The sequence below is a fragment of the Misgurnus anguillicaudatus genome, chromosome 24 (assembly GCF_027580225.2).
Source record: "Misgurnus anguillicaudatus chromosome 24, ASM2758022v2, whole genome shotgun sequence".
Taxonomy (NCBI): Eukaryota; Metazoa; Chordata; class Actinopteri; order Cypriniformes; family Cobitidae; genus Misgurnus; species Misgurnus anguillicaudatus.
Genome location: NC_073360.2, coordinates 24131859 through 24159078, shown reverse-complemented (window position 1 = coordinate 24159078; position 27220 = coordinate 24131859). Strand labels below are relative to the sequence as shown.

Here is a 27220-nt window from a genome sequence, read left to right as displayed (position 1 = left end):
ACAATAATATATATGTAATTTCTTTATCTTCTTATAGGGAATTTCTCTAAAGGTATCATTGATATTTAATAAATAAATGCCCTAGTGTTAATGCTGCACAAATTGTTTTCATTTTTATTTACATGCATTGGCGTGAATTTTTGGATGTCTTTCTTTTTGTGTGTGTTAAAAATATCAGAACAACACAATCAAAAGTCAAGATGCAAAAGACAAATAAACAAGAGTCTCCATCTTGTGGATGAATTGTGGAAACAGTCAAAGGGTTAAAAGTGTTTCTAAAACTGTCAAAAATTAAAAGCCTGTATAAAAGGCTTATTGCAGAGACTATAGAAAAGCTATAGTTTATTTTAGTTTGTTTCCAATCCAAATTACAGGTTACCTATTTATTTTTACATTACATTATTTAAAGCTCTTTTTTTTAGGAAAAAACTCATTATGATAAGCATCACCTATATAAACAAAAACATTATTAGTCTAATAAACTAACTGTTCCATATCAGTAAAATATCATGAATATATTTGATTAATAAACGTGTTAAGTGTGCTTACCATTTATTTTTCATTATTTGAAGCAGTGCAGCCGTGGAGGTTGCAACGTTACTGTCCTCTTGTGGCAAATGTTAAAGTCGCATTTTATTTTCATTTCATTTTAAGTGACAATAAAAATACATGCCACCAGAGGGCAGCAGTTTAACATTCAATAAACTGTAATGAATGAAGTTTTCATTGCTGATTTCCTTCTTTCTCAATACTTTAGGTTGCAATACTGAAATTTAAAACCAGTCATTACTTGTGTTTTTTTACTTGTTATTCTGCTAATTATGGATTTAGGGCACTATGCAGCGTACGTCAGTTGAAATAACTTTGGTCATTTTTAAAACAGCTTGGTTTAATGATTTAAGAACTTATTGGTTGTAAATGCTATACTATGGACTTTAACCTTACTCTTTGTTTTTACCTTTGGTTACAAAAGTAACAGATAATGTGGCCTATAATAAAAGGGTCCTGTTCACCATGTCGAGATTGACCCTTGTGCGTTATACTCATTGATACTTGTGCATCAATGACCCTTGTGCATTATACTGCTTATTACAAGGCTTAAATGTCTACATTTGTAGACATGAAATACCTATATAATTAATTTAAATAGTTTAAATTACTGTATAATATTAAAGTGCTCAACCAATAAAACTATGCCCGTGCTGTGTCCCGGTTGAACCGCGTTTTATGCACGGCGCGTGTCATGATAAAATATACTGCAGTAGCCTCGTGTACCCTATTGTTTTTATAAAACAGTTCCCTCACAATATAAATATTCGAAAAAAATAAAGCAACTTTATGACGAAAAATATGTAAAAGCCTTCCTTTCGCTGGAAAAAATAGTCCCTTGCCCGACTGTTCACAGCATCAGAACGCGCAGCACGACGTCACCCACGTGCAGCAATGCACAGAATCGCTGGGTGCGACGGTTATATTCACGTTATCAAACATAAAACACAGCTATTGGCCAAGTCAAGGACGGGTTTATAAATGTAAAAATTGCAATTTCTAAAATCTTACCTTTACATTACTGCGGAAAAATCCGCCCACGCGTTCTCAGCGTCTTTATCAATCCCATAATCCAGCTCGACCACCACAGACACGTGTTGAATTGAAATGCAAAGATCGGTAAGTGAACGGATGTGATTTAAATTTCTACAAATGGCTTGAATTGTGACTTGCCTAAAGTATTCAGACTTGTGATGTAAAGACACTCCCTCATTATTTGTGAAATTAAGGTTATTTGGTAAGTTAATGTGTTGCATGATTTTAATACATTTGTAATATACTGTATATAATATTGCACAAAATGTAGATAGTGTGTCTGTACGCATGTAAGTCCAAAGAGGGGGTTAATAGGATATTTTCACATTGCCGTATACTGATTTTAACATGTCATCATTACTAAAGATGAATATTTTGGCTCTAACCAATAATTTGGTTATATTTTACGTAATGTCATGTTTGTTTGGGTAAGTACCATAGCTTAAGGACTATATCACTTACTGTGATAAAAAGCTCATTAAAACACAAAAACAAACGATATGGGTGACATCCATCTTACTCTTTTCAAGGTGCAGGCAAAGAGGGCTTCTATACTCTTTGGTGCAGGGTCCCAGAAATGGGGAGTTTACCTCAGATATGGCAACCTCGAGTGAAAGACACGCGATTTTAGAGGATTTCCTGTTTCCGGAATTCCGCACGGACTGACTGGCTGTCGGCGAATGAAATTAACAAAGACCTACAAATCAGACTTCAACACCTCCATCATTACCTAGAAACATGGACACAGGTCTGTATATGTAAATATTGTTGGTCATTTATCATTGGGGCTTGACAATTCACTTCTTTGGTGAGGTTGATTTAAATCTACTAGCATGTGTACGTTAGCAAACTAGCTAGAGCTGTTTACCGGTATTGAAAGTGACTAAGCAAAGGTATGAGATCGACTTGATCGCTGACATTTGAGTTAAATCCACAGAGTGACACTTGCGTATGTCAAAACTGAGGGTTTTCTGTAATAGTTTGAAAAACAAATGTTTGGAAAGTAAAAAAATAGCTAAACACCGGCTCGAAGTCGGCAAACTCCAAAATAATGAATGGGTTCACGCTGATGTCACAGTGATTGTCAATCACACATTTGTGATAAATAATATTTTATTAAAACCATCAATGACATTTCGAAGCTGCCAAATCAGGATATTGACTATAATTGTACAATTATCTTTTGCTAAGGACTTTGAACCGGAGATTCTGAACACAACGATTCACTTGTGTTCACTGTTATTACGTCAGACATCTGTATATGTTTAACCTCAAAGTGAATTTAAGACAATAAAAGCATGTTTTGCTAAACTTTATAGTACTGTTTTATTTAAGTTATGTAAATTATGTTGTGTAATGTTTTGGCACGGAACTGCTAGGGTGTGTGGCTAAAAAATTCCCTTTGTAGTCAGGTGACTTTTGTTGTGTGATGTATTCAGACAGCCCAGATTTAACCATTCTTTAACTAGCTATTTTCTCTATATACATGACAAAGCAATGTACCCCCATACACTGCAAAAATTACTCAGTATTTTTGTCTTGTTTTCAGTACAAATATCTAAAAACTAAGATGTATTTCCCAGATGAGCAAGAAAATATACAATTTAATTAAAAATTGTGCATAAAACAAGCAAAAAATATCTGCCAGTGGGTTAAGAAAAAACATCTTGAAATAAGTTTACTTTTTTCTTAAACACTTAATTTCTTAAAAAATTCTCACCCCATTGGCAGATTTGTTTGCTTGTTTTAAGAACAAATTCACTTAATTTGTGTATATTTTTTTTGTCTAAAAACTAGACTTATTTTGCTCATCAAGAAAATACATTTTGATTTAAGAATTTCCAGATATTTTTACTAAAAACCAGACAAAAATACTAAGGAAGAAAGTCATTATTTGCTTTGTATGAATGGCTTCGTTCACCACTTTGTATAAAAACCTTTGCAAGTGAATGAATGTAAATCAACAATAACACAGAGTATGTCAACATTTCATCCTCTTTGTTTTGTGTCTTTCTTTGCTGGACAGGCCTGAGTCATGAAAAAACATCTAGTTTTATGAAGCGTTTTCGCTCAGAACCTCGATATTTGCTGGCCCAAAATGTCTCGACCTGTATCGACCCGTTAGAGGTGTGCCTGCACCGGCAGACAGTCCAGGACACAGTGCACGTTTTCCAGCACAGCATCCCAACAGAAGGCAAGCCTGTCACCAACCAGAAAAACACAGGTACCCACCCTGCTGGACAACACTGTCAAGACCCTATAATTTTACTTCAACGTATTTAATTTAAAGGTGCAATGTGTACATTTTAGGTCGGAAGGATCTATTGACAGAAATGCAATATTATATACATAACTATGTTTTACATAACAAACCATTATGTTTTTATTACTTTTGAATGACCGTTTTTATCTACATACACCACGGGTCCCCTTACATGGAAGTCGCCATGTTTTTTTTTCGCGCCATGTTTTTACAAATTGCTCTACAGAGCGCGTTTTGTTACTATGTTGTCTCAGACGACGACATCTTTGTCCTGTGTAGCTTCACTATGAGCTTTGAAAGGAGGGGTAAGCTTTGGACTGAGCTGTTAGTTGCAATTCACAACCTCACCCCTAGATGCCGCTAAAAATCTACACAGTGCACCTTTAAAGAAGCACAATGTAATTTCCACAGTTTTATATATAATACAATCACTAGTACTTTTGACAAATATGTTTTGAATTGATTAAATCTTTAAATGTTTTTTTAAATTTAATCTAGTCTGTCAGTCTGCTTAATTTAAACCAGTCTAAATTAAAGAAGCCCTGTACAGTTAGACTGGTTTAAGTTCATCTGACCCAACCAGACTTGAGCAATTCCAGCGTTATGGATGTGATATTTTTTTATTCAAAAATTAAAATATGATATCTCATATTTCCTTCTTTCCTTAACCCCTAATGACATCGGTTTAATGGCGTTTATTCATTGCATATTCCCCCGCAGTTTGGGTCGGGTCAGCTTATTTTGGGGGGCTTTTCCACTTGGTGCAGTATGTAGGTCCTGATGCTTTTTTTAGTACCACCTCGGTTGGGGTTCCAAGCTGATACTAAAAGGTGAAGTGAAAACACTGTAGATCATTGATTGGTCTAAGAGAATCGTCTCTACCCGCATCATCGCTAAATCTTCGTTATTAGCTTTACCTTCGTGCTTGCACTGTCTCGAACCTCTTGTCATTTGTGCTTTGTTGAAAGTCCCCAAACTCCCTTTTTGTGGTGAAAAACATCCACAGGCTGAGGATCACCATACCAGTGTTTTCCTTGCAGTTTGTGGCGACGGCATTTTTGCAACTTAGCGGAGAGTGTCGACTGACGCCACGGGTGTACAGAAACTTTCATGTGAGAGAGAGGTAGTGATAAACGCGATGTGCAAACATCTATTTGTGGTGGTCAATTTTGATTTTGTGGGGGACTGAAATAAATGAATGTATGGGAAACACTGTATTCCAACGATGCTCGCTCTCACAGCAGTAGGCAGCGCAAACATAATGACATGCCTATAATCCCTCCCACTGTGAAGTGGTACTAATTTCAAAGGAAAGCTAACTAAGCCAAAGTAAGGTGAGCTGACACTACCTGACCCGTGGGGTACTATGCAATGGAAAAGCGCTATTTATATCAGTGTATAGTCATGTTTTCTATTTTAGATAAGGAAAATATAGATGAGTTCTGGATGTGAAAAAAGCTGAAAGCTGCACTTTACGTAACTATGGAAAATGATTGAAAAAATTACAAAAAAAAACTCAAACATAGACCTTGTATTTAGGCCAAAAAAATTGACATGAGAGATCAGTACAGTTAAAAACTTTAGGTGACATTTGCATGTAATTGCTACTTGGTTTTTATCACATGTTTAGGGAAGGCATATTCTAAATCGATAGAGTAACTAGTAACAAACAAGATAAACTGATACATGCGTTTATGCCAATTGTTGTCTGTATTATAGATGATATGGCCAGGAACATGATCTATTCAAGTAGGCAGAGAAACATACGTTATGCAGAGAAACAAACAAAAGACTTGTTGTTGTTGCTTTATTAAGAAACCTTTATAAATATCACAATTAAAATTCTTCAGTATAACTGTTTGTGCTCTTTTTGTTTCTGTCAGGGAGATGTTGGATATTCTCATGCCTCAATGTCATGCGCCTTCCATTTATGAAGAAGTTTAACATTGAAGAGTTTGAATTCAGTCAGTCTTATCTTTTTTTCTGGGATAAGGTAAGTCCGGATTGCCACTCCCCTTTAGCGTTTTCACAAATGCTTTATAATCTTGGTAACACTTTACAATAAGGTTCATTAGTTAACATTCGTTAACATGAACTAATAATGAACTGCACTTATACAGCATTTATTAATATTTGTTAATGTTAATTTCAACAATTTATAATACTTTATTAAAATCTTGTTAACGTTAGTTAATACACTGTGAACTAACATGAACAAAAAATTAAAAGCTTTATTTCTATTAACTAACATTAAAGGAATAGTCTACCCTTTTGCCATATTAAACTATGTTATTACCTCAACTTAGACGAATTAATACATATCTATCTTTTTTCAATGCGTGAACTGTACAGCGCATTGTGAATGTGTTAGCATTTAGCCCTAGCCCCATTCATTCCTATGGTACCAAACAGGGAAGCCACCAAACACTTCCGTGTTTTCCCTATTTAAAGACTGTTACATGAGGAGTTATACCAGTAAGTATGGTGCCACAAAATAAAACTTTTTTTTGGTACCATAGGAATGCTAAGTGCTGGCGCATTCACGGCGCGCTGTGCAGTGCACGCATTAAAAAAAGATAGGTATGTATTAATTCGTCTAGGTTGAGGTAATAACATAGTTTAATATGGCAAAAGGGTAGACTATTCCTTTAACCAAGATTAATAAAGTGTATTGCTCATGGTTTGATCATGTTAGTTAATACATTAACTAATGTTAACTAATGAACCTTATGTAAAGTGTTACCATAATGTTTTTGCAACAGGCTCCAGTGTTGTATAATACATTCCACTGTGTGCTGGTTTTGCAGCTTGTTAGGCACTGTCATTGTTTTAGTAGTAAATGTGCAGTAAAGCCTCTTTTGTTTGTGATGTATTGTGTTTGTGGCCCACTTTTGTGACACTACCATCACCCCCACTTCCCCCACTGTTTTCTCTTTCATTCACTCTTTTTCTCTACATTGTTCTCCTCAGGTGGAGAGGTGCTATTACTTTTTGCAAGCCTGTGTCGAGACAGCTCAGCGAAAGGAGCCAGTAGATGGCAGACTTGTTCAGTTTTTGCTATCAAATCCTACCAATGATGGTGGACAGTGGGATATGTTGGTTAACCTTATTGGTAAGTATATAGCCCTTTTAAATCTCCATACTTTAAAGGGATAGTTCATCTAAAAATGAAAATAATGTCATTAATGACTCATGTCGTTCCAAACTCGTAAGACCTCCGTTCATCTTCGAAACACAGTTTAAGATATTTTAGATTTAGTCTGAGAGCTTGTTGACCCTTCATTGAAAATCTATGTACGGTAGACTGTACATGTCCAGAAAGGCAACAAAAACATCATCAAAATAGTCCATGTGACATCAGTGGGCCAGCCAGGTACGTGTCGAAGCATCAAAAATAAATTTTAGTTCAATAATAACAAAAATTACGACCCTATTCAGCATTGTGTTCTCTTCCACGTTTGTTGTGAGGCGTGGCTGATGTGTTATCTGGTGCGCCCCAGTTTTTTTTTTTTTTTTTTGTGCACCCGAGCTTTTTTTTTGAGGGAGACAAATAAACTTTGCAAACATGTCTGAGGATAACACGTCATCTGCAATCACATGACTTTAATCTTGTCGTTTAGTCTTTAGCATCTATTTTTGATGCTTCAACACATTCTAACTGACCCACTGATGTCACATGGACTACTTTGATGATGTTTTTATTACCTTTCTGGAAATGGAAAGTATACCGTGCATAGATTTTCAATGAAGGGTCAACAAGCTCTCTGACTAAATATAAAACATTTTAAACTGTGTTCCGAAGATGAACGGAGGTCTTACGAGTTTGGGACGACATGAGGGTGAGTCATTAATGACATTATTTTCATTTTTGGGTGAACTATCCATTTAAAAGGAATATTCCACTTTCATTAAAAAATTCCCAATAATTTACTCATCCCCATGAATTTCAATGACTTCAAGATGTTGATGTCTTTCTTTGTTCAGTCAAGAAGAAATTAGATTTTTTTCAGGAAAACATTCTAGGATTTGTCTCCATATAATGGACCTCAACAGTTTAAATGCAGTTTAAAATTGCAGTTTCAATGCAGCTTCAGAGGGCTCTGAACGAGATTATGCTGGCACATCACAAGTCTAATGAAGGCGAGAAGTTGTGGTTTAAACGTTTTTTTTTTAATGCTAATGACTAGGGATCGACCGATATGGATTTTTTTGTGCCGATGCCGATACCGATCTTTTTCCATCAGCTTTAGCCGATGACCGATACAGGCTGCCGATTTTCTTTAGCCGATATTTGGAGCCGATACTGCTTTTTCTCATTCAGTTTATATCATAAAAATGACACAACGATAAAACCAAATGTTACAGCTCTTAATTTAAAAAAGGAACATTTATTGAACTATATTTAACAAATAGTAAAAACAGGTGAGGTAGAACAAGTAAGAAAATTTAGTGCTGCTTAAAATACATAAATAAAATAATAATTACACCATTGCACACAGTAGCAGCAACCAAGCAGCATAACAATTTACTTTATCCATGAAAGTAACCAACTATTTACAAACCATTTAATGCTTAGGTCTAAGTTTTAGTGCACTTAACTTAATCTCTTGTAGAGCAAATGTCTTTAATAAGACAAGGAAAATGTAAACAGCAATACTGATCAAAAAACAACTTAAAAAGAATTCTGAATAACATGCCAATTGCCCCACTTCTGTACCTCACACACCCTCTTGCCCTATAATAAATGCGAGGGATAGTTAGTTTCCCTCAGCTCGCTTAAAACGCATAAAACTGAAAAAATACATGAGGATTTGTGTACGGACTTCGGTCAGATAGTAGAGCGCGTGCACGTGGGAGAGGTGCAGTGAGACATGGATGAGAGAGTGCATGTATCTTTGCGCTCCCAGTGAACAGAAATGTTGACAAAACTTACAAAAAAACACTTCTCCGGTCACATAAAAGTAATGTGGGAACTGTTTGGAACGAAGTGCTTTGGGTCGAATTTCTTATTTTTTTTTTCACTGACGAAAATTCTGCGAAACTCCGCGTTAACAACCATAAACGTATGCAACCATGAACTGCGCTCTCCACAATGACGAGAAACTATCAGCAATGGATATTAATTTTTAGCCTTTTACTACTACATATATTTATGGAGATGAAAATTAAAAACCCAGCATGTCCAGCTATGATCAGCTGTTCGGCTGATGACCTGCGTTCGCTTGCGGCATTATGAGCACGCGTCGCGTCCAAACGTCAGACTGGTGGTCGCTGAATAAAACTCCTATAAATACCACGAAATCACGGAACAACGTCAGCATTATTTAATCCTATGACAAGTGTTCGTAACAGCTGCCGTATGCATACGGTTAGCCTAAAGACTATTTGAAGCTCCCTTAATACAATAGCAAGCAGTTTTATAGGCATTCGCGTTTTCCATTATGACCACCAAACTTTCTTAGCTATGATTGCACGCACATATAGAGCAACGTGCTTACACTTTCAAAGTATATGGCAATATTTCAGTCAAACAGTTAAAAGATGCTTTGAAGTTTAAAACTTACCAGAGCAGGCATGGAGCGCTCCGCTCTGCTCGTGGGGGGAGGGGCAATGCACGAGCTGCAGGCAGCCTCCAGGAACACAGAGCTGCCTGTGGGCGCCTGTCTGTAATTAAGGCCGGGGAAAAGCTATCGGCGAACGCAAGCCGCGAATCGGCCGATGCCGATACACCTAAAACCTGCTAAAATCGGCCCGATGTATCGGCCGGCCGATATATCGGTCGATCACTACTAATGACATTGTTTTGCTAGATAAGACCTTTATGCCTTGGTTGGGATCGTTTAGAGTCCTTTGAAACTGCATTGAAACTGTAAACTGGTCCACTATATGCAGAAAATCTTAAAATGTTTTTTCTCAAAAACGTAATTACTTCTCGACTGAACAAAGAAAAACATAAACATCTTGGATGATGACATGGGGGTGAGTAAATTATCAGAATTTTTATGTTAGTGAAATAATCCTTTAAATTGGATTACATGGATGATATTGCTTTAGGATCATAGCTTACAGAAGTCTAATAAACTGCTTACTGATTTTTTGACACATCATTTGTTTGTTTAGCAATCCAAAGGATATACATCAAACCTTGTTTGGCATAATTACCTTTGCGACAGTGCTTTTAACACAGTAAACTATTAACACATAATTTAGCTATCCATTTATATTTTTAAAAGACAAGCTTGTTTTTCCAGAAAAATACGGTGTCGTTCCAAAGAAGTGTTTCCCTGAATCACACAGCTCGGAGGCGTCCCGTAGAATGAACGATATCCTTAATCACAAGGTTGGTTTGAAAGCTGCTGTCAGGCCATGGCACTATATATCCCTTTCACCTTTTATGTTGACATTTACCGACTTCAGATTTACTGGCTGTCTATGAGTGTGGTAAATTTAGTCACAGGGTGAACAAACAGAAAATGAAATGATTAAGACTTTCCTTGTCTCAATTGAGCTTAACAACAGTTTCAGCATGTGCACTTGACCTTTAATAGTAACTAAAATGAATATGACGCATTCATATTATGGCCAGTAAAAAGTGCCATGTTTGCATTTACATTGATTTGTTATTATGCAACACATTTCATAGAGATATATGTCATTTACCTTTTTACCTTTTTATTACATAACACACTTGAATTTATTTGCATGTGTTTTGTTTGTGTTTCAGTTAAGAGAGTATTGTCTAAGGCTAAGAAACATGGTGGCCAGTGAGTCCACGAAAACTGAGCTGTCTGATGCTATAGACACCATGATTGAGGAGGTGAGGTTTGTTTTTAGACCAATGTGACCCAACATATATTCTGTCGGTTCTCACCTGAGCCAGATGGGGGCAGTATATTACTGTTGTTGAGACCACAAGTAAAGGGAAATATTGAGCTTATCTGTAACAACCTTTCTACAACTTCAGTATGGTTGCAAATTTCATAAAATCAGAGAAAATGATAATCAGGTAAAACGCTCAGGCTTACTTCACCAGCATCACTTTTGATAATGATGGGATTTGCAACTGTCTGTTCCTTATCAGCAATTGCCAGCTTTGAAAAATCATGCCCATCGTATCAGCTTTGAGAGATGCATAAAAGCTTTTCACAATGTTTCCATAATCAACAAACAGACCACAACAACACAATCGCCACCTTCAATTTTAATTCATAAAATAAATGCCAAATTCATTTTTTTTTATTCAAATAGATTTAACACATAAAAAGGTTTATGAGTAGATGTGAGAAAGTGGAAATGAAACCATGCATAAAATACATTTCCAAAAGTCTAAGACCACATTTATAATCTGGAAATCATAATCTAATTTAGGGGCGGTTTCCCGGACAGGGATTAGACAAGTTCTAGACTAAAATAAATGTAAGAGCTGTCCAAACTGAAAACAACTTGCACTGACATATCTTAAAATACATCAGTGCCCTTTGTTTTGCCTCAAAATGCACACAGGTAATGTTTTTAGTAAGGCATGTTTTCTAAAACTAGTTATATTTCCTAATTAAACTAAGGCTTAGTCCTGTTTTAAGATCATCCTTGTCTGGGATACCACTCCATAAACTTAAAGTTGTACAATTTAGTAAAATTACAAATAAAATCAAAGAATTAGAATCACATAGAATCAGATTTGTAATATTAACCAAGATAGGGCTACAATATAAATTGTAATTATAAAAATATTGCTAGCGTGCAAATCACAATATGTATACAGAAATGGTTTGCAATAACTGAATAATTTTAATACTAAAATAAAAAGTTAAACATAGACAACGTTTTAGGTGGATGAAGATAGCAGAGAGACTGGCAAGACAAAAAAAGTGATGCTTTCTTTTTCCCTAAAAAAATTATATATATATATACAGTACGGGCCAAAAGTTTGGACACACTTGACTAAAATGTTAACTATGATTTTAAAAATTTTTAATCTGAAGGTGTATGGTTATATGCATGAAATTACGTTTGTAGAAAAAACTCTACCTGTGCCAAACAGATTAATTTCTGTTATTAGAAAAGTAAAATTTGATTTTAAAATATTATTTTGAAATAGATGACTTGCACTGAATATTACTGAAAAAGCTGTCAACAATAGCCCAGATTAAGTGTGAAGTCCTTCAATATTCTTTAAAATTCAGTCTTGAATAAAATTTTTCTTGATAAAATGACATGAGTATGTTTTTGCAATTTTTAGGCAAAGGGTGACTGCACTTCAGATGATAAAATATAACAGAGTTTTGATTTATTTTGGATGCTTTTAGTCACCAACATAATTCCCACAGTTGCATTTGTGTTATGCCATAGTTTGGACGAGTTTATTATTATTCTGTTATGTGGAACAATATATAAATAAAGAAGAAGTGAGTGTTTTATATATATATATATATATATATATATGTATATGTGAAGAGTTTGGTTCCAAAACGCAATAAATCCATTTTGACAAATTTCAGTAAAAACGTGTTTTCTATACCAAGAAAGTGACAAGATGAAAACAACTATTTTCTGTTATAAACTTTCACATAGCATCTTTAGGTTATAAAAACATAAAACATTCAAATCCATAAGTTGATTTTCAAAGATTTATTATAAAAACGGATTATTTTTTCCACAAAATGCAATAAATCCATGACAAGTTTTTATTCAAAATGCTATAAATCTATTGAATCAATAGCCTATATAAATGTGTATTCATCTTTGCCATGTTATATTCATTTAGTTGACTAGTTGTACACACTAATTAAAAATATAAACATTAATGTCATTAATTAAAACACTTACGTTGTCATATTAAGAACCCTGTCATTGCGGTTATACTTGACGTCGTCGCTTAACGTCTTTTACAGCGATCAGCTGTAAAATGTTTTTGGTCCTGCTCGATTTTTGTTGACTGAGTAAAATTATGGAAAGTTTTTCATAAGATCCTCTGGGGTCAATGTGTTAGCATGAGAAGCTTGATGTTGTCGGGAGAACAAGCACCCATCTCCCGAGTGCCTCTCAGGGAAATTATTAGATGTTGATGGCTTACGTTTCTTTCCCATCACAGAAAACCATCACAGGTTTATCAATGCAATTAAAGTATTATTTTGTTTTGTTTGTTGCTCACAAAGTACAAAGTAGATGAGGAAAACTAGGACTCCATGTACTCAGCACGCCGCCATTGTTTGTTTACATTGCGTGAATGGTGCGCTGTAGGATTTATTGCGTTCTGTAAAAAAGGGGGAGTGGCGTTTATCGCATTTTGGGAAAAAAGGGAGAAAAGATGACAGAATAACACGGCGGATATTGGATTTTGCGTAAAATTAAGAATTTACTTTTAACTACTGACCTGATATAATACTGATTTTGGCAGTAACTCATTTTTTTCAAAAATGCAGTTTATCCCGTTTTGGAACCAAACTCTTCATATATATATATAAAACAATACTTTTTTTGGTTTTGCAAACCTAAGCATTATTATATCACACATAAATTACCGCATTTTATATAGCAAGTTATCAAACATCACAGTTTTAAATCAAAACCGTGCAGCCCTAAGCCATGATAACTGCTTTGTACGTAAGGTCAAATTCATTGTGTCCATTAAAGCACTCAAGATGCTTTTTGAGACATCCTTATGCATGCTAGATCAACACGGATCAGTAGTGTTCACAGTTTTTATTATATTTTACTATGTTCTGACATGTTGTATATATAATTACTGCTTGTTGTGTTGAAACACGCACATTAATAATAAAACAGGCACTTATCGACCAGCTGAACAGCATCATTGTCCACCACCTGTGAACCAAACTGCGTATTTATAAGAAGTACCCTGGTTTTCAAAATATGTATGTGTGTATATTTGAAAACATCTTTTATATATTCGCCAGGTATTGTGTATATATGTGTGTAAGGGAGAGCAAGCGCCTCCAGAAGTTGATGACAGAATGTTCCACAAACATGATCATTATCTCCCCGTGTCTGTCATTGAGTGGCAAAGGCAATCTCACTGGCAATATTACTATACCTCCACCATCTGCAGAGGGACTCGGGTCCACGCATCTAAGTTAATATCGCTCGGAGCCTGCGCTCACCGTTGCTCTCCCAGGATAAACACAGACCGCGTTCTGCTTCCTCGTTTATCTGGTTATGAAACGTATTCTCTTACTCGCTTATGCTTGACGTTCTCCTTTTTTATGTGATGTTTGTTTGCCCACCTGGGGTTGGTTTGTTTTCTGCAACACTTCACTAGTAGAGGAGTTGTTCAGAGTGTGTGTACGCTTGCGTGTTTGTGTATTTATGGGGGGCGTGGAGCACTCATTGCCTTTGATCGTATCAAAAATCATATTTACAGACTTTTGGTTTCAGTTATTCATGTAATAATTACACAATGCTAGCATAAGTGGTGCTCAAATATAAGGCATGGGTTCATCACCCTGTGCATCAGGCTTTCGTTTCATACACAATAAACATTTGCCTTTCCGTCTTTTGTTACACGGGTGATATGTAATGCGCACTCTATATGTCTGCATGCGTATGTGCATTTTCTCAGAATCACAGGAAGATCAAAGACGTTATTTAACAGGGCTGGTTTTTGGGATGGCTGTCCTGATTCAGCCCTGGACTGGAGAGTTTCACTCTGAACTGTATCTGACAGGGCTGTGTGCTGAAGAGCATGCATGAAAGCAATGCAAACACACATCAACTTCCTGTGATGGGTTCATGCTGCACAGATGAAGGCTGGAGAACCAACCTCTCACCTCAAATTTACGTGTCTGATTTCATTTATCGAACACAAAACAGCCCAAGTGTTGTTGTAAACCTTGTTGCAACATCACAAAGTGGGTTTGTGCAGCTTAAGTTGTCAGTAAATGTTTTTTTATCCAATTCACATAAAAATGCTATGCAAAAATTAGATTTGTCTATAAGGGGTGCGTGTGTTTAGTATTTACAGAAGTTAATCAAATGCATTTGTCAGCTGTACATAACCCCCTTGAAGCTATGTGATCATAATATAAATTTGATTTTGGCTTTGTGTTTTATCACCCACATAAAACAGCAAGGCAAACGGTCTGGCAAGTTACTGACATGACGTCTGCTGTTCAACTTTGTTATTTTGTTTCCTTCCTTGTAAAGCTGTGTTTGGGGAAACTGATGCAAACAAACAAAAATGTTAGAATCAGACGCTGTGGTCTCGGTAACTGCTGTTTGTTATGGTTAAAGGATTAGTCAATTTTCTTAAAAACAATCCAGATATTTACTCACCACCATGTCATCCAAAATGTTGATGTCTTTCTTTGTTCATTCAAGAAGAAATTTAGTTTTTTGAGGAAAACATTCCAGGATTTTTCTCATATTAATGGACTTTAATGGACCCCAACACTTAACACTTAACAGTTTTTTTTCAACTGAGTTTCAAAGGACTCTAAATGATTTCAAATGACGCATAAGGGTCTTATCTAATGAAACGATTGTCATTTTTGACAAGAAAAATCAAAAATACGACCGCACGTAATTGCGTAGTGATGTAGAAAGGTCACGTGTTACATATATGAAACGCACATTTGCGGACCATTTTAAACAATAAACTGACACAAAGACATTAATTAGTATTATTCGACATACAACAACGTCGGAACGGTCCTCTTTCTCAACACTTGTAAACACTGGGGCGTAGTTTTGCATACGTCATCCGTGACCTCTTGACGTGATGACGTATTACGTGAGGTCGCGCTGGCGCATCACAGGACCGGAGATAGACGAGAAGTTGGGGTTTAAAAGTTTTTTTTTTTCTTGCCAAAAATGACAATCATTTCACTAAACTGTTAAGTGTTGATTTAAGTGTTAAGTGTTGGGGTCCATTAAAGTCCATTAAAATGAGAAAAATCCTGGAATGTTTTCCTCAAAAAACATGATTTCTTCTCGACTGAACAAAGAAAGACATCAAAATTTTGGATGACATGGGGATGGGTAAATTATCTGGATTTTTTTAAGAAAATGGACTATTCCTTTAAGAGTATGTCGCCACCTGCATACCCTCACACAAACCACTGAACTAGTGCCGTGGCTTCATATGTCCAGCCAGCTTCATGGGTGTTTGCCCATGCTCGTGTTTCTTTTTTATTTGGGTATGAATAGCACTGTTATCGATTATCTACTGTACGCGACACTTGCATCTGCAGGACACTGTGTCCACATGAAGACAAAGTAACCAGAGGCAGTTGTTTAGGACCCCACAAGAGGTGGCACACTTGGTGCATAAGCTAAGTTGTGCCCCGTTTTTTTTGTAGCTCAATGATAGGGCACATCATAAAGGTCATGGGTTTGATCTTCAGGGGACAAGCATACTGATAAATTGTATAGCTTGAATGCACTGTAGGTGGTTTCAGATAAAAGCATCTGCAAAATGCATCAATGTTATGTAAATGTACTATAACTGCTCACAAACCCTCATTGTAGTCTGTTTGAGCTTATTAATAATTTTTCTGATCTAGTGCCTATTGTGCAGTTCACGGTCAAGCAATTCTACTAACATCAGTTGTTTCATTTGTACAATAAGCCTTCAGCTCTGGGCTACACAGAAACAAACAACAGTCACCTTGGTCTTATTAAGTGAGCTGCGTACGCAAGTCACCGATCCTGTGCGATCCAGGGTCAAGGCGTGACAGAACAGCCGGAGGAGCTGAGATTTAGGGTTTTTTGGAGGACACAATTGTTTTACTAAAGTGAAGGATTTACATTGCACTGTGGTGTGTTCATCTTCCTGTGGCGCTGAACCTCTCGGCTCTTCCTGTTTCCCTGCGGCCACCCAGCCACTGACAGGTGCTCCAATATTGACTCTTTGGCTCCGCGCTGACGTCACCGAGTCTCGCCCATTGTTTTGCCCGAGTGGCACTTTTCAGCGGGCAAAGATGCACGGTCCTGCGCGTTTACCTAACCTGGCTTGCAAGGATGAGAGAGCGTGCGATGCAGAGGCCGTTTGTGAGGGTACAGCATACGTGTCCAACTCTGGGTCAGCGGGGAAGAAATCGGACCGGGCGATGCTGGTATTTACTCTCCCTCTGGGGAGATTGAATAGAGAAAACAAACTGAAACACAGAATGGTCCTCTTTCCGGTATGAGCCTGGAATAAAGACAGAGAGAATAAAGTGAAATTTGTAAATGGTCACGAAGGGTCAGTGCATTGCTTGTCATTACAAAACTTTCTACATAAAGATGTTTGCCAAATGTTTGAGCTTTTCTTTTTTTTCCAAAGTTGAATTTGTACCAAATAAGACCACAAATGCAGCATAAAAGTAATTGATGTGGCTTGTACATGGTATTACAAGCCTTAGGATGAATAGAGCAGAATTGGCTCCACTGTTTGCTGAAGGTCTTCCAGTGATGACATAATTTTAAAGAGACACTTCACTTTTTTTGAAAATAGCCTACTTTTCCAACTCCCCTACAGTTAAACATTTGATTTTTACCATTTTGGAATCCATTCAGCCAATCTCCGGGTCTGGCGGTACCACTTTTAGCATAGCTTAGCATAATCCATTGAATCTGATTATACCATTAGCATCGCGCTCAAAAATGACCAAAGAGTTTCAATATTTTGCCGTACCATGGCTGCAGCAGGCACAAGATATTACGCAGTGCCCGAAAATAGTCCCCTGGTATTGAAGGTTACCAAGGGGACTATTTTCGGACACTACGTAATATCATTGCGCCTGCTTGCAGCCATGGTACGGCAGCAAAGTCCTTGATTATTACACCGGAATGAGAGTATAGTTCCTAGCCATATCTGTCTAGAAAATCGCAACTTTTAATTTTCTGTCGGTCTTAGTACACGATGTAACTACAGAAGAGTCAAGTTTTAAATACGAAAATATCGAGTCTCTTTGGTCATTTTTGAGCACAATGCTAAATGGTCTAATCAGATTCAATGGATTATGCTTAGCTATGCTAAAAGTGGTGCCGCCAGACCTGGAGATCAGCTGAATAGATTCCAAAACAGTAAGAATCAAATGTTTAACTCTAGGGGAGCTGGAAAATGGTCCTATTTTCAAAAAAAGTGGAATGTCCCTTTAACTACGCTAAATAAACCAGAGAATAATCTAGTCATTTGTTTCTGTATTCACATGGTATGATGTTATTCATCCAAATCTTCTGATAGTATAAAAATAAAATGTAATCAATCATAAATATTCAGTTTTTTTCTTTTATCTCAGTTCATGCCTAACCAAAAAAGGACCAAAGCATCTTATCTGTTCAGTTTTTTGGCCATCCCGTCTGTGCGTGTTTGGGATCGACCAGCGTGCATCATCAAGGTCAAGTTAATCTTGGCTGCCAGAAATCCGCGTTCTAATATTTAAAGCTGAGGCCACGGTCAGGAGAGCGCAGGAAATGCCTGAGATTGCTCTTTTGGACTTACAAAGGCAAAGTTCTGAGAACTAAAAACAGTTTGAATGGTGTAACAGAGACCGCCAGATCCCGGTCGAACATGGAAAGCCTGGACGCAGTGTTTGTGTTCCTACCACTCATCTCAGCTACACCCTGTCAAAGCCAGCGCTTTCTCTAATGCGGTTAGTCGTCCATGCTTTTATGTGAGATATCACCATCCATATGTCATCTGGCTTCACAGAGTTCAAACCGCAAGCTTTCAATGGACCGTGCTTGAATTTTGGATGCCCGTTATGTTTAAGGCATTGGTGATTTATTCAAATCTGCCTTGATGGATACATGTATTTTGTTTTATTCATTCAATGGTGAATTCAAGTGGTTAAAATGTATACTCGGTCGGTTTCCCGGCCTGAGCTTATCCTAAAATGCATGTATGTTGTGAAAATCTGCCTTGATGGATACATGTATTTTGTTTTATTCATTCAATGGTGTTTCGAGTGGTTAGCGTATGTCTTGGAAGTCCTCCAGACACCATCTGTTGGGAATACCGGGATAAAGAAAAGAACTTCCACCGCTTGGGCCCTCTGACTCCTCTGGAGTTTTACACAAAGCACGTCAAGCCCCTTTACAATCTTAAGGACAAGGTACGAGCAGCATTAATTACTTTTTCATCAGTGTCTTCTCACAGTGCCAGCACTTATTCACAACTGTCCTATGCAGGTTTGTCTGGTTAATGACCCTCGCCCCCAGAACTCATATGGGAAGCTGTACAGCGTTGAGTTCCTGAGTAACATGGTGGCTGGCCGTAAGACACTGTACAACAACCAGCCCATCGAGCTGCTGAAGAAAGCTGCTGCAGATTCTATCAAAAGTGGAGAGGTAATATCCATGTGATTAGGGTCGTATCTACCTAGGGCTGCACAATTAATCGAAAAACTAATCGGGATTGCAATTACGACTGAAACAATTACATTATATTATTTAGTTTTGGATGTTTAGAATTAACCATGCAGTTGCTTTACAGAAAGTTATAAAACATTTTATAACTTCAATGTAAAATTTATTAATCTACAGTAATAAACGCAATAACAATATCAAGGTGAATAATCGGCAGTTATGGTTTTTTGTTATAATCGTGCAGCCCTATATCCAGCCAATATATCGGCAGTATGCCCCAAAAAAACAACGTATGGGTGCTACACAAAAAAATTTGCTTGGAGTAAAGCATAGTGCATTTAAATTGAGATTTTCAAGTTCAGAGAGGTCATCACTATACAGAAATGATTAAATCCAGATAATTTACTCACCACCATGTCATCTAAAATGTTGATGTCTTTCTTTGTTCAGTTGAGAAGAAATTATGTTTTTTGAGGAAAACATTCCAGGATTTTTCTCATTTTAATGGGCTTCGATGGGCCCCAGCGCTTAACAGTTTTGATGTAGCTTAAAATTGCAGTTTCAAAGGACTCTAAACGATCCCAAACTAGGCACAAGGGTCCCATCCAGCGAAACGACTGTCACCCTTGACAAGAAAAACAAAAAATATGCACTTTTAAACCACAACTTCTCGTCTATCTCCTGTCCTGTGACGTGCCAGCGCGACCTCACGTAATTGTGTAAAGGTCACGTGTTACATATATGAAACGCACATTTGCGGACCATTTTAAACAATAAACTGACACAAAGACATTGATTATTATCATTTGACATACAACAACGTCGGAACGGTCCTCTTTCTCCACACTTGTAAACACTGGGGCGGAGTTTTGCATACGTCATCCAGGACCTCTTGACGTGATGACGTATTGCGTGAGGTCGCGCTGGCGCATCACACGACCGGAGGAAGATGAGAAGTTGTGGTTTAAAAGTGCATATTTTTTATTTTTCTTGTCAAAAATGACAATGTTTCACTAGATAAGACCCTTATGCCTCGTTAAACTGCATTAAAACTGTTAAGTGTTGGGGTCCATTAAAGTCTATATAATGAGAAAAATCCTGGAATGTTATCCTCAAAAAAACAAAATTTCTTCTCGACTGAACAAAGAAAGACATCAACATTTTGGATGGCTTGGTGAGTAAATTATCTGGATTACATTTTTTTTGAAAATGGACTTATCATTTAATTTATGATATTGCTGCTATAATAAATGTTATGATAGTTTTAGTACATTATATTAATTTGTGTTGTTCTATTATCAGGCTGTGTGGTTCGGCTGTGACGTAGGCAAGCATTTCCATGGCAAACTGGGCATCAACGACATGAATGTGTGAGTACTGCCATTCACACTTTTAAAGGGGACATATCATGAAAATCAGACTTTTGCCATGTTTAAGTGCTATAATTTGGTCCCCAGTGCTTCTTTCAACCTAGAAAATGTGAAAAAGATCAACCCAGTAACTTAGTTTTGATAAACCATTCTCGGCAACAATGTGGAAAAAAAAAGGGTAATTGAAATTTGGCTCCCCTTATGATGTCAGAGGGGGATTATACCGCCCCTTAATCTGCACTATCCAACCACGACACTGACATTAATTGCAGAGATCAGCTCATTTGCATTTTAAAGCACACCCAAAATGGCAAATTTTTGCTCACACCTACAAAGTGGCAATTTTAACATGCTAAAATAACATCTATATGGTATTTTGAGCTAGAACTTAACATGCGTATGCTGGAGACACCTTTAAAAAGTCTTGTGAAATGTCCCCTTTAAAAGACGCTGTTTTAAAGACGTCTGTTGTGTTTCTGATACTAAGAGAGCTTTGCATGTTTATGTAGGTTTAACCATGAGCTGGTGTTTGGCGTCTCTGTGAAAAACTTATCTAAAGCTGAAAGATTGATTTATGGAGACTCACTGATGACACACGCCATGATCCTCACCGCCGTCACTGACAAGGTACAGTAAGCATGGTTGGATAATACAGTAGGTGATACCGAAGTCGCTCTGGAGTATAAGTCCCATCATTCAACAGTGCATCATTAAGAGACACAGAACAGCAGGCTGAATAGATGTCTGTATGTTAAAGTAATATTATCCGTTATTTACACAATAAACAATAGCATACAGAACATACCTGGGAGGCTGAATAGGCTAAATTAACCAAACAAGTCAACAAGCATGAAGTTCGCAGGCTCGTCATTCCATATCACTGAATTCATTGAATTACATAAATACACAATTGGAATATGGCGGACTCTCTCGGCTGGAAACAGTTATGTTGTCTCTTGCCTCATAAATGTAAAATTAATTCATACTGACTTACAAGGCACACCTGAATATAAGACGCAGCAGTAGACAAATTATAAAAAAAACGCGGCTTATAGTCAGGAAAATACGGTACAGATTATACGGTCATTGTGTTGCAGTATGTACATTAGAAATCTGCTGTTAACTCCTAAATCATGACCCTATGAGCTCATTAATGACACTCACAGATACTTTGACCGGGTCAGAGTTTTTTGATCTCTCTCTCTTTTTCTGCGGACATCCATCCTGTTTGGATGATACAGTAGGTTGTGCCATATGCAACAGATTAGACGGTCAGTGTATTGCAGTATGTACATTACAAATCTGCTGTGAACTCATAAATCATGACCCTATATGATCATTAACGACACTCACAGTTACTTTGACCGGGTTAGAGTTTTTTATCTCTTTCTCTTTCTGCGGACATCCGTTTAATTACCAGCAGCTTTAGAGATTACTGTCCATTTCCGCATGTGACCACATCCCTGTTCAGTTTCCTTTTACTCCCATTTTAATATTCTCCATTTTAAATGTCTAAAACTCTTATAGAGTTACTCTGAAGGGACTCACTTGACCAACACATAAGGATATTCTTTTCGAAAAACAGTGGCTTTTCATATGGTTTTAAATGCATGTTTGAGATGCTTTAATTTAAAAACATCTTGCACTGACATATCTTAACATATATATATATATATATATATAAATATAAATGAATTGTTTTGTCTCATAATGCACATCAGTAATGTTTTTTGGATGGTATGCTTGTAAAAACTACTCAAATATCCTCAAATAACTAAGGCCCAGTCCTGGATTAATCTAAATCGTGTTTGAGAAACTGCCCAGTAATGTCCAACATTTGTTTCAAGTTAAGTGCATTACATAATTGTCTAAATTAATAAATGATTTACTAATTTTTCTCCCTTTGTCTTTACCTCCGTCTCTTTGGTTTAGGATGGAAAGGAGGGCCGATATGAGAAGTGGCGTGTGGAGAACTCGTGGGGTGACGATCGTGGGAATAAAGGTGAGAGATCTCAACGGGTCCGCCTCTCACACGCGCTTTATAGTATACAGATATTTGGCTTTTCACATTGAATTATTCAGTGTGTAGCAGTATTACCTCTGAGGCCTCCTGACTCCACTCTCCAGTGACTTAATTAACTTTTGTCTGAGAAAACAAGAGTCAGATATTTGATTTAGCACGGGGTCTGAGCTGAGCCCCTACAGATTCTGAGGTTTTAAAGCAGGCATGATGTATTTTCTAGTCATACGGACACATCTGTAGATCTGTTCACAGCTGGTCCAGTGTCTTATTTAAAACAGACGTTACATTGAGGGGTTATTTCATTACCTTTGGCTGCCTGGAGAGAAAGTGTGTGTGTATATATAGTAAGTATACAGTATATATACACATACACACATTTTTGCCATTCTGCTTCCTTAGAGCTGCATTCCTTGGCAGATTAAATGTATTTTGCCTTTCACAGAAACTGTTTCCTTTCAGATTGCCTTCTCATTGTATTGAAAAGTTCAGGATTTGCTTTAAAGGTGTAGTGTGTTAAACACTTACTTATCTTTTATTTAACACAGACTCAGCCTGATCTCACAAAATACGTGAAATAGTCACGCATTATTTTGCTCAGTTTTGTGTGATATTGTCACGAGTTTCCACCATTTTGCGTGCCCCTGCCACGACTTTCTTTTCCATGATAGTTTCACATATTGGTTACTCAACTGTTTTTCCTATTTTCTTTTGGTGTTTAAACAACTTTCTGTTACATCGTAAAATGACATCCTTACCCAAACCCAACTCGAACCCTAATGTCAGGCGACAATGGTTTAAAAAGCATACGAAAAAATTGTGTAAACCAATACTTTAAGCGACATCGTAACGCAAACAGCAAATCTAACCCCAAACCGAAGCGACAATTGTTTAAAAGTAGGAAAAACAGTTAAGTAACCAATACGTGAAACTGTCACGGAAAAGAAAGTCATGGCAGGGCCACATAAAATGGTGGAAATACGTGACAATGTCACGCAAAACTGAGCAAAGTAATGCGTGACTATTTCACGGAAATTTGGGGCTATACTGGGGCTATATTGGGCTATTACTTTTCTGAGCAATTGGGCGGGGTTTTTTTTATTTGCAGCGATATAATATTTTTCCACTGATACTGATAGCCGATTATTCAGACAGTTATCTGCCGATACCTCAACTTAGACAAATTAATACATACCTATCTTTTATCAATGCGTGCACTTGTTCTTTGTACAGCACGTTGTGAATGTGTTAGCATTTAGCCTAGCCCCATTCATTCCTTAGGATCCAAACAGAGATGAATTTAGAAGCCACCAAACACTTCTAGGTTTTCCCCATTTAAAGACTGTTACATGAGTAGTTACACAAGTAAGTATGGTGGCACAAAATAAAACGTGGCGATGTGTTTAAGCGAATAAAAATCTGGTCCGAACTTTACTTCTGGTTTCTGTTTGTTTAATGGTCTGACTAGTTGCTGAAACTGAACTCATAAACAAATACCTTGTCGAAAATAACAAATGTTTTGGGTTCCTATGTGTTTATTTTGCTTGTTATATAAATAAACTACTTTAAAAGGACTTTGTTGTTATTTATTCTAAGCTGAGTTTACCGGAAGTTACGTGATGACCACGAAAGCCGCTTGTTTATGTTGTTACTGCTGAAACCGTCTATACTAAGAGCTCAAATTCATTGCATTTTCCTGTTCTCTTTTGATTGGCAGGATATATCGGCCAACGCTAAAGTATAGTGTGAAAATTGATTTTATCGACTGATACAGATTATTGTCCGTTATATAATACTGTTGTAGTATACTAATGTAATGTGATGAGAAGTGTGGTTAATTTAGGTGTTACAACAGCTACAAACTGACCGTTTTGTAATGCACGTTAATGTACATGAGCAGTCTTGTGGCATTTGGGTTGAAACTATTCCTGAATCTCGTAGTGCATGTTAGACATGGCGCAAAAAAGAGAAACGTGCGCTGTGGTAGTTCATCATGTTCTTTCTATATTGAAATAACTTATCACATCCAATCACAGCTGAATTTCAGTTCAAAACAAATGACAGCTTGCATATAAATCTGTGCTTTTGCGGTTTGGGAGCAACACTGGTGTGACGGCTATAAGAGGGGATAGAGCAGATTTATCAGTGTATCACAGAGTAAAAAATGTGTTATTAAGGTCGGTCGGGTTAATGGCTCTCATAACAGTCATTTCCCCTGGAGATTAGACCGTAATGAGATATGGTAGGTTAAGGTTTCTTGGAAAAGACATGTTTTAGACCTCTAAGATTAATTATTATTACCTCAGTCCTGGATAATTTTGTCTACTTTAATGTTGTGTCACAAATAAGAGACTGGGGGGAATTGTGTAACTGACAAAATATTTATAACGCTGTAAATGGTAAAGTGGTGTCCATTGTAGCTTGTAAATTTTAGGACTGTGAAAATGAATAGAAATACAGCCGTTTCTTGTCCCTAAGGAATGACTGAATTTCAGTACAAACTCATTTAAAGTCTTCTTTTAGGACTCGTGTAAATATTTGTGATGTTTTAGAGCAGAGCTCAGTGTTATTCAGATCAGAATAGTTTGTTTCTAGGGTTTGCATCATTAAATGGATTGTTTAAGGAGGGTAGTACATTTTGAAATACTACACTTTGATAAGAAAAGCATTAAACTGAGGTACAGATGAGGAAAACCAAATATCCAACATGGCAACCATATACGGCTTTATTTATGTAAATGTGTTCTGCTTTGTTTCACAGTAGAGGGTTTTTGGTTCATTGACCTGGCTGATAGGTCAACGCTGCACTCCCGCCACTAATTTTCCCACTTCTAATCCGAGGGACGTGCCTTTTTATTTTCGACAATATATTTGTTCCAGAGGTCAGTTTGGTCACTGGCTAGACCGATAAACATACCCAGACTGGAAGTTAAGGGAAAACGCCACCGTTTTTCAATATTTTACTATGTTCTTACCTCATCTTGGACGAATTAATACATACCTATATTTTTTCAATGCGTACACTTAATCTTTGTACAGCGCCTTGTGAATGTGTTAGCATTTAGCCTAGCCCCATTCATTCCTATGGCTCCAAACAGGGATGAATTTAGTAGCCACCAAATGCTTCCATGTTTTCCCCATTTAAAGACTGTTACATGAGTAGTTACACGAGTAAGTATGGTGGCACAAAATTAAACTTTTGTTTGGAGCCATAGGAATGAATGGGGCTATGCTAAATGCTGACACATTTAAGCGCTGTACAGGGATTAAAAGTGCACGCATTGAATAAAGGTAGGTATGTGTTGATTCGTCTGGGTTGATGTGGGAACATAGTAAAGTATTGAAAAACTGTGGTTTTTTTCCTTTGGCTTTGGGACAGGCATGTAACCATGGCAACGTGTATGAACCTCCTATAGGTTAAAATGTGGGCATTCATTGATGCACAATCAATTGTTCTAAATCCTGATACAACACACGAGTTGAATGTCCATCTTTGAAGTGCCATTCTAGTAAGGAGGTGGAAGATTTTTGGTAAGAGTTTTGATATGATTGGTATGCTTCTGGTACATCTTATCATCATCTACTTCCCGCTTTTAGGGTGAACTCTCCTGATGTAAGGCCTTTGGAAGCGATTAGGAGAGTGTCAGGATGTAGAGTTTGGCACAATGTCCGGACGCACCCTAAATAAAAAATAATGTTACATGGCACAGTGTATTTTCATAAGTACAATTTGTTTAGTTATGAGATGTTGAGGTAAAGAGGTGAGAACAGATATGCGGCCTAGACTGGGAGAAGCTTGTTCCCTCCCTTGGGAACAATGGACAACATTCAGTGCTATTGGAAGGAGAGGAACGGGATTGTTTATAGCACAGCCTAGTTTAACATCAGATTTGGCAGCTCTTAACACTGTTCACTGTTTAAAGTTTTACTCACGAGCCTAATCGGCTTTCAGCGTGTGACGAAAATCCCGTCATAAGTCGGGCACTAAATCGGACATCTCTTACGGCTAGACTTTGATACTAACAGATGTTACAAAACCTAGTCAAATTATCATTCGTTATTTATTCTTAAATACAAAGTGTGACATCCTGGATGAATGAAAATTATTTTCATGCCTAAACCACACAACCGCAAGGTATCTTCCAGTTTATAGTGTCCCGAATACATGAGGCTGCCGTAAGTGCCCTAAGATCAGCATCAGTGAATGCATTTGGTGTAGATAATGAATAGACAAGGTCTCAAAAGAGCTTCCCGCGTAGCAAATGAAACTCCCTCCATTCCAATATCTCTCCGTCTCTCATTTCAGCCGTTTATCTTGTCCGAGGCTCATCTCTGCCTCTCTCTTTCTCTCTTCCTGCAGGATATCTGATCATGACAGATGAGTGGTTCTCCGAGTACGTGTACGAGGTGGTTGTGGATAAGAGTTTCATCGCTCCTGAAGTGCTGGAGGTCATGCATCAGGACCCCATTGTTCTCCCGGCCTGGGACCCCATGGGAGCCCTCGCATAGCCATGGAAGCCAATTCGATCTCAGCCTCTTATTCATTGACTCTACCTTGACTGATTTTAACCCTCCCATCATTCCCCACCAAATCTTGTTTTAGATAAAAAATAAAGATTTTTTTCTGTTTTATTATAACTGGACTCTTAAGTGTTAAGTCATTTCAAAGCGGTG

At 37.3% G+C, this 27220-nt stretch overlaps 1 protein-coding gene across 1 annotated transcript; it reads left to right on the top strand.

Moving 5' to 3' along the window:
* Positions 1-2151: 2151 nt before the first annotated feature.
* blmh (bleomycin hydrolase) lies at positions 2152-27189 on the top strand. Its single transcript, XM_073863281.1, has 12 exons — positions 2152-2332; positions 3611-3808; positions 5731-5840; positions 6818-6959; positions 10099-10187; positions 10572-10667; positions 18751-18903; positions 18980-19138; positions 20459-20526; positions 21036-21153; positions 22459-22528; positions 26907-27189. Exons 1-12 carry the CDS (start codon positions 2323-2325, stop codon positions 27053-27055), a joined length of 1362 nt encoding a protein of 453 aa, XP_073719382.1. The 5' UTR covers positions 2152-2322; the 3' UTR covers positions 27056-27189.
* Positions 27190-27220: the final 31 nt, after the last annotated feature.

Excerpts from the sequence above, each read along its gene's own strand:
- blmh (XM_073863281.1), top strand. Across the intron at positions 3,809-5,730 it reads CACCAACCAGAAAAACACAG|GGAGATGTTGGATATTCTCA; the intron begins GTACCCACCCTG and ends TGTTTCTGTCAG. Across the intron at positions 6,960-10,098 it reads TATGTTGGTTAACCTTATTG|AAAAATACGGTGTCGTTCCA; the intron begins GTAAGTATATAG and ends TTGTTTTTCCAG.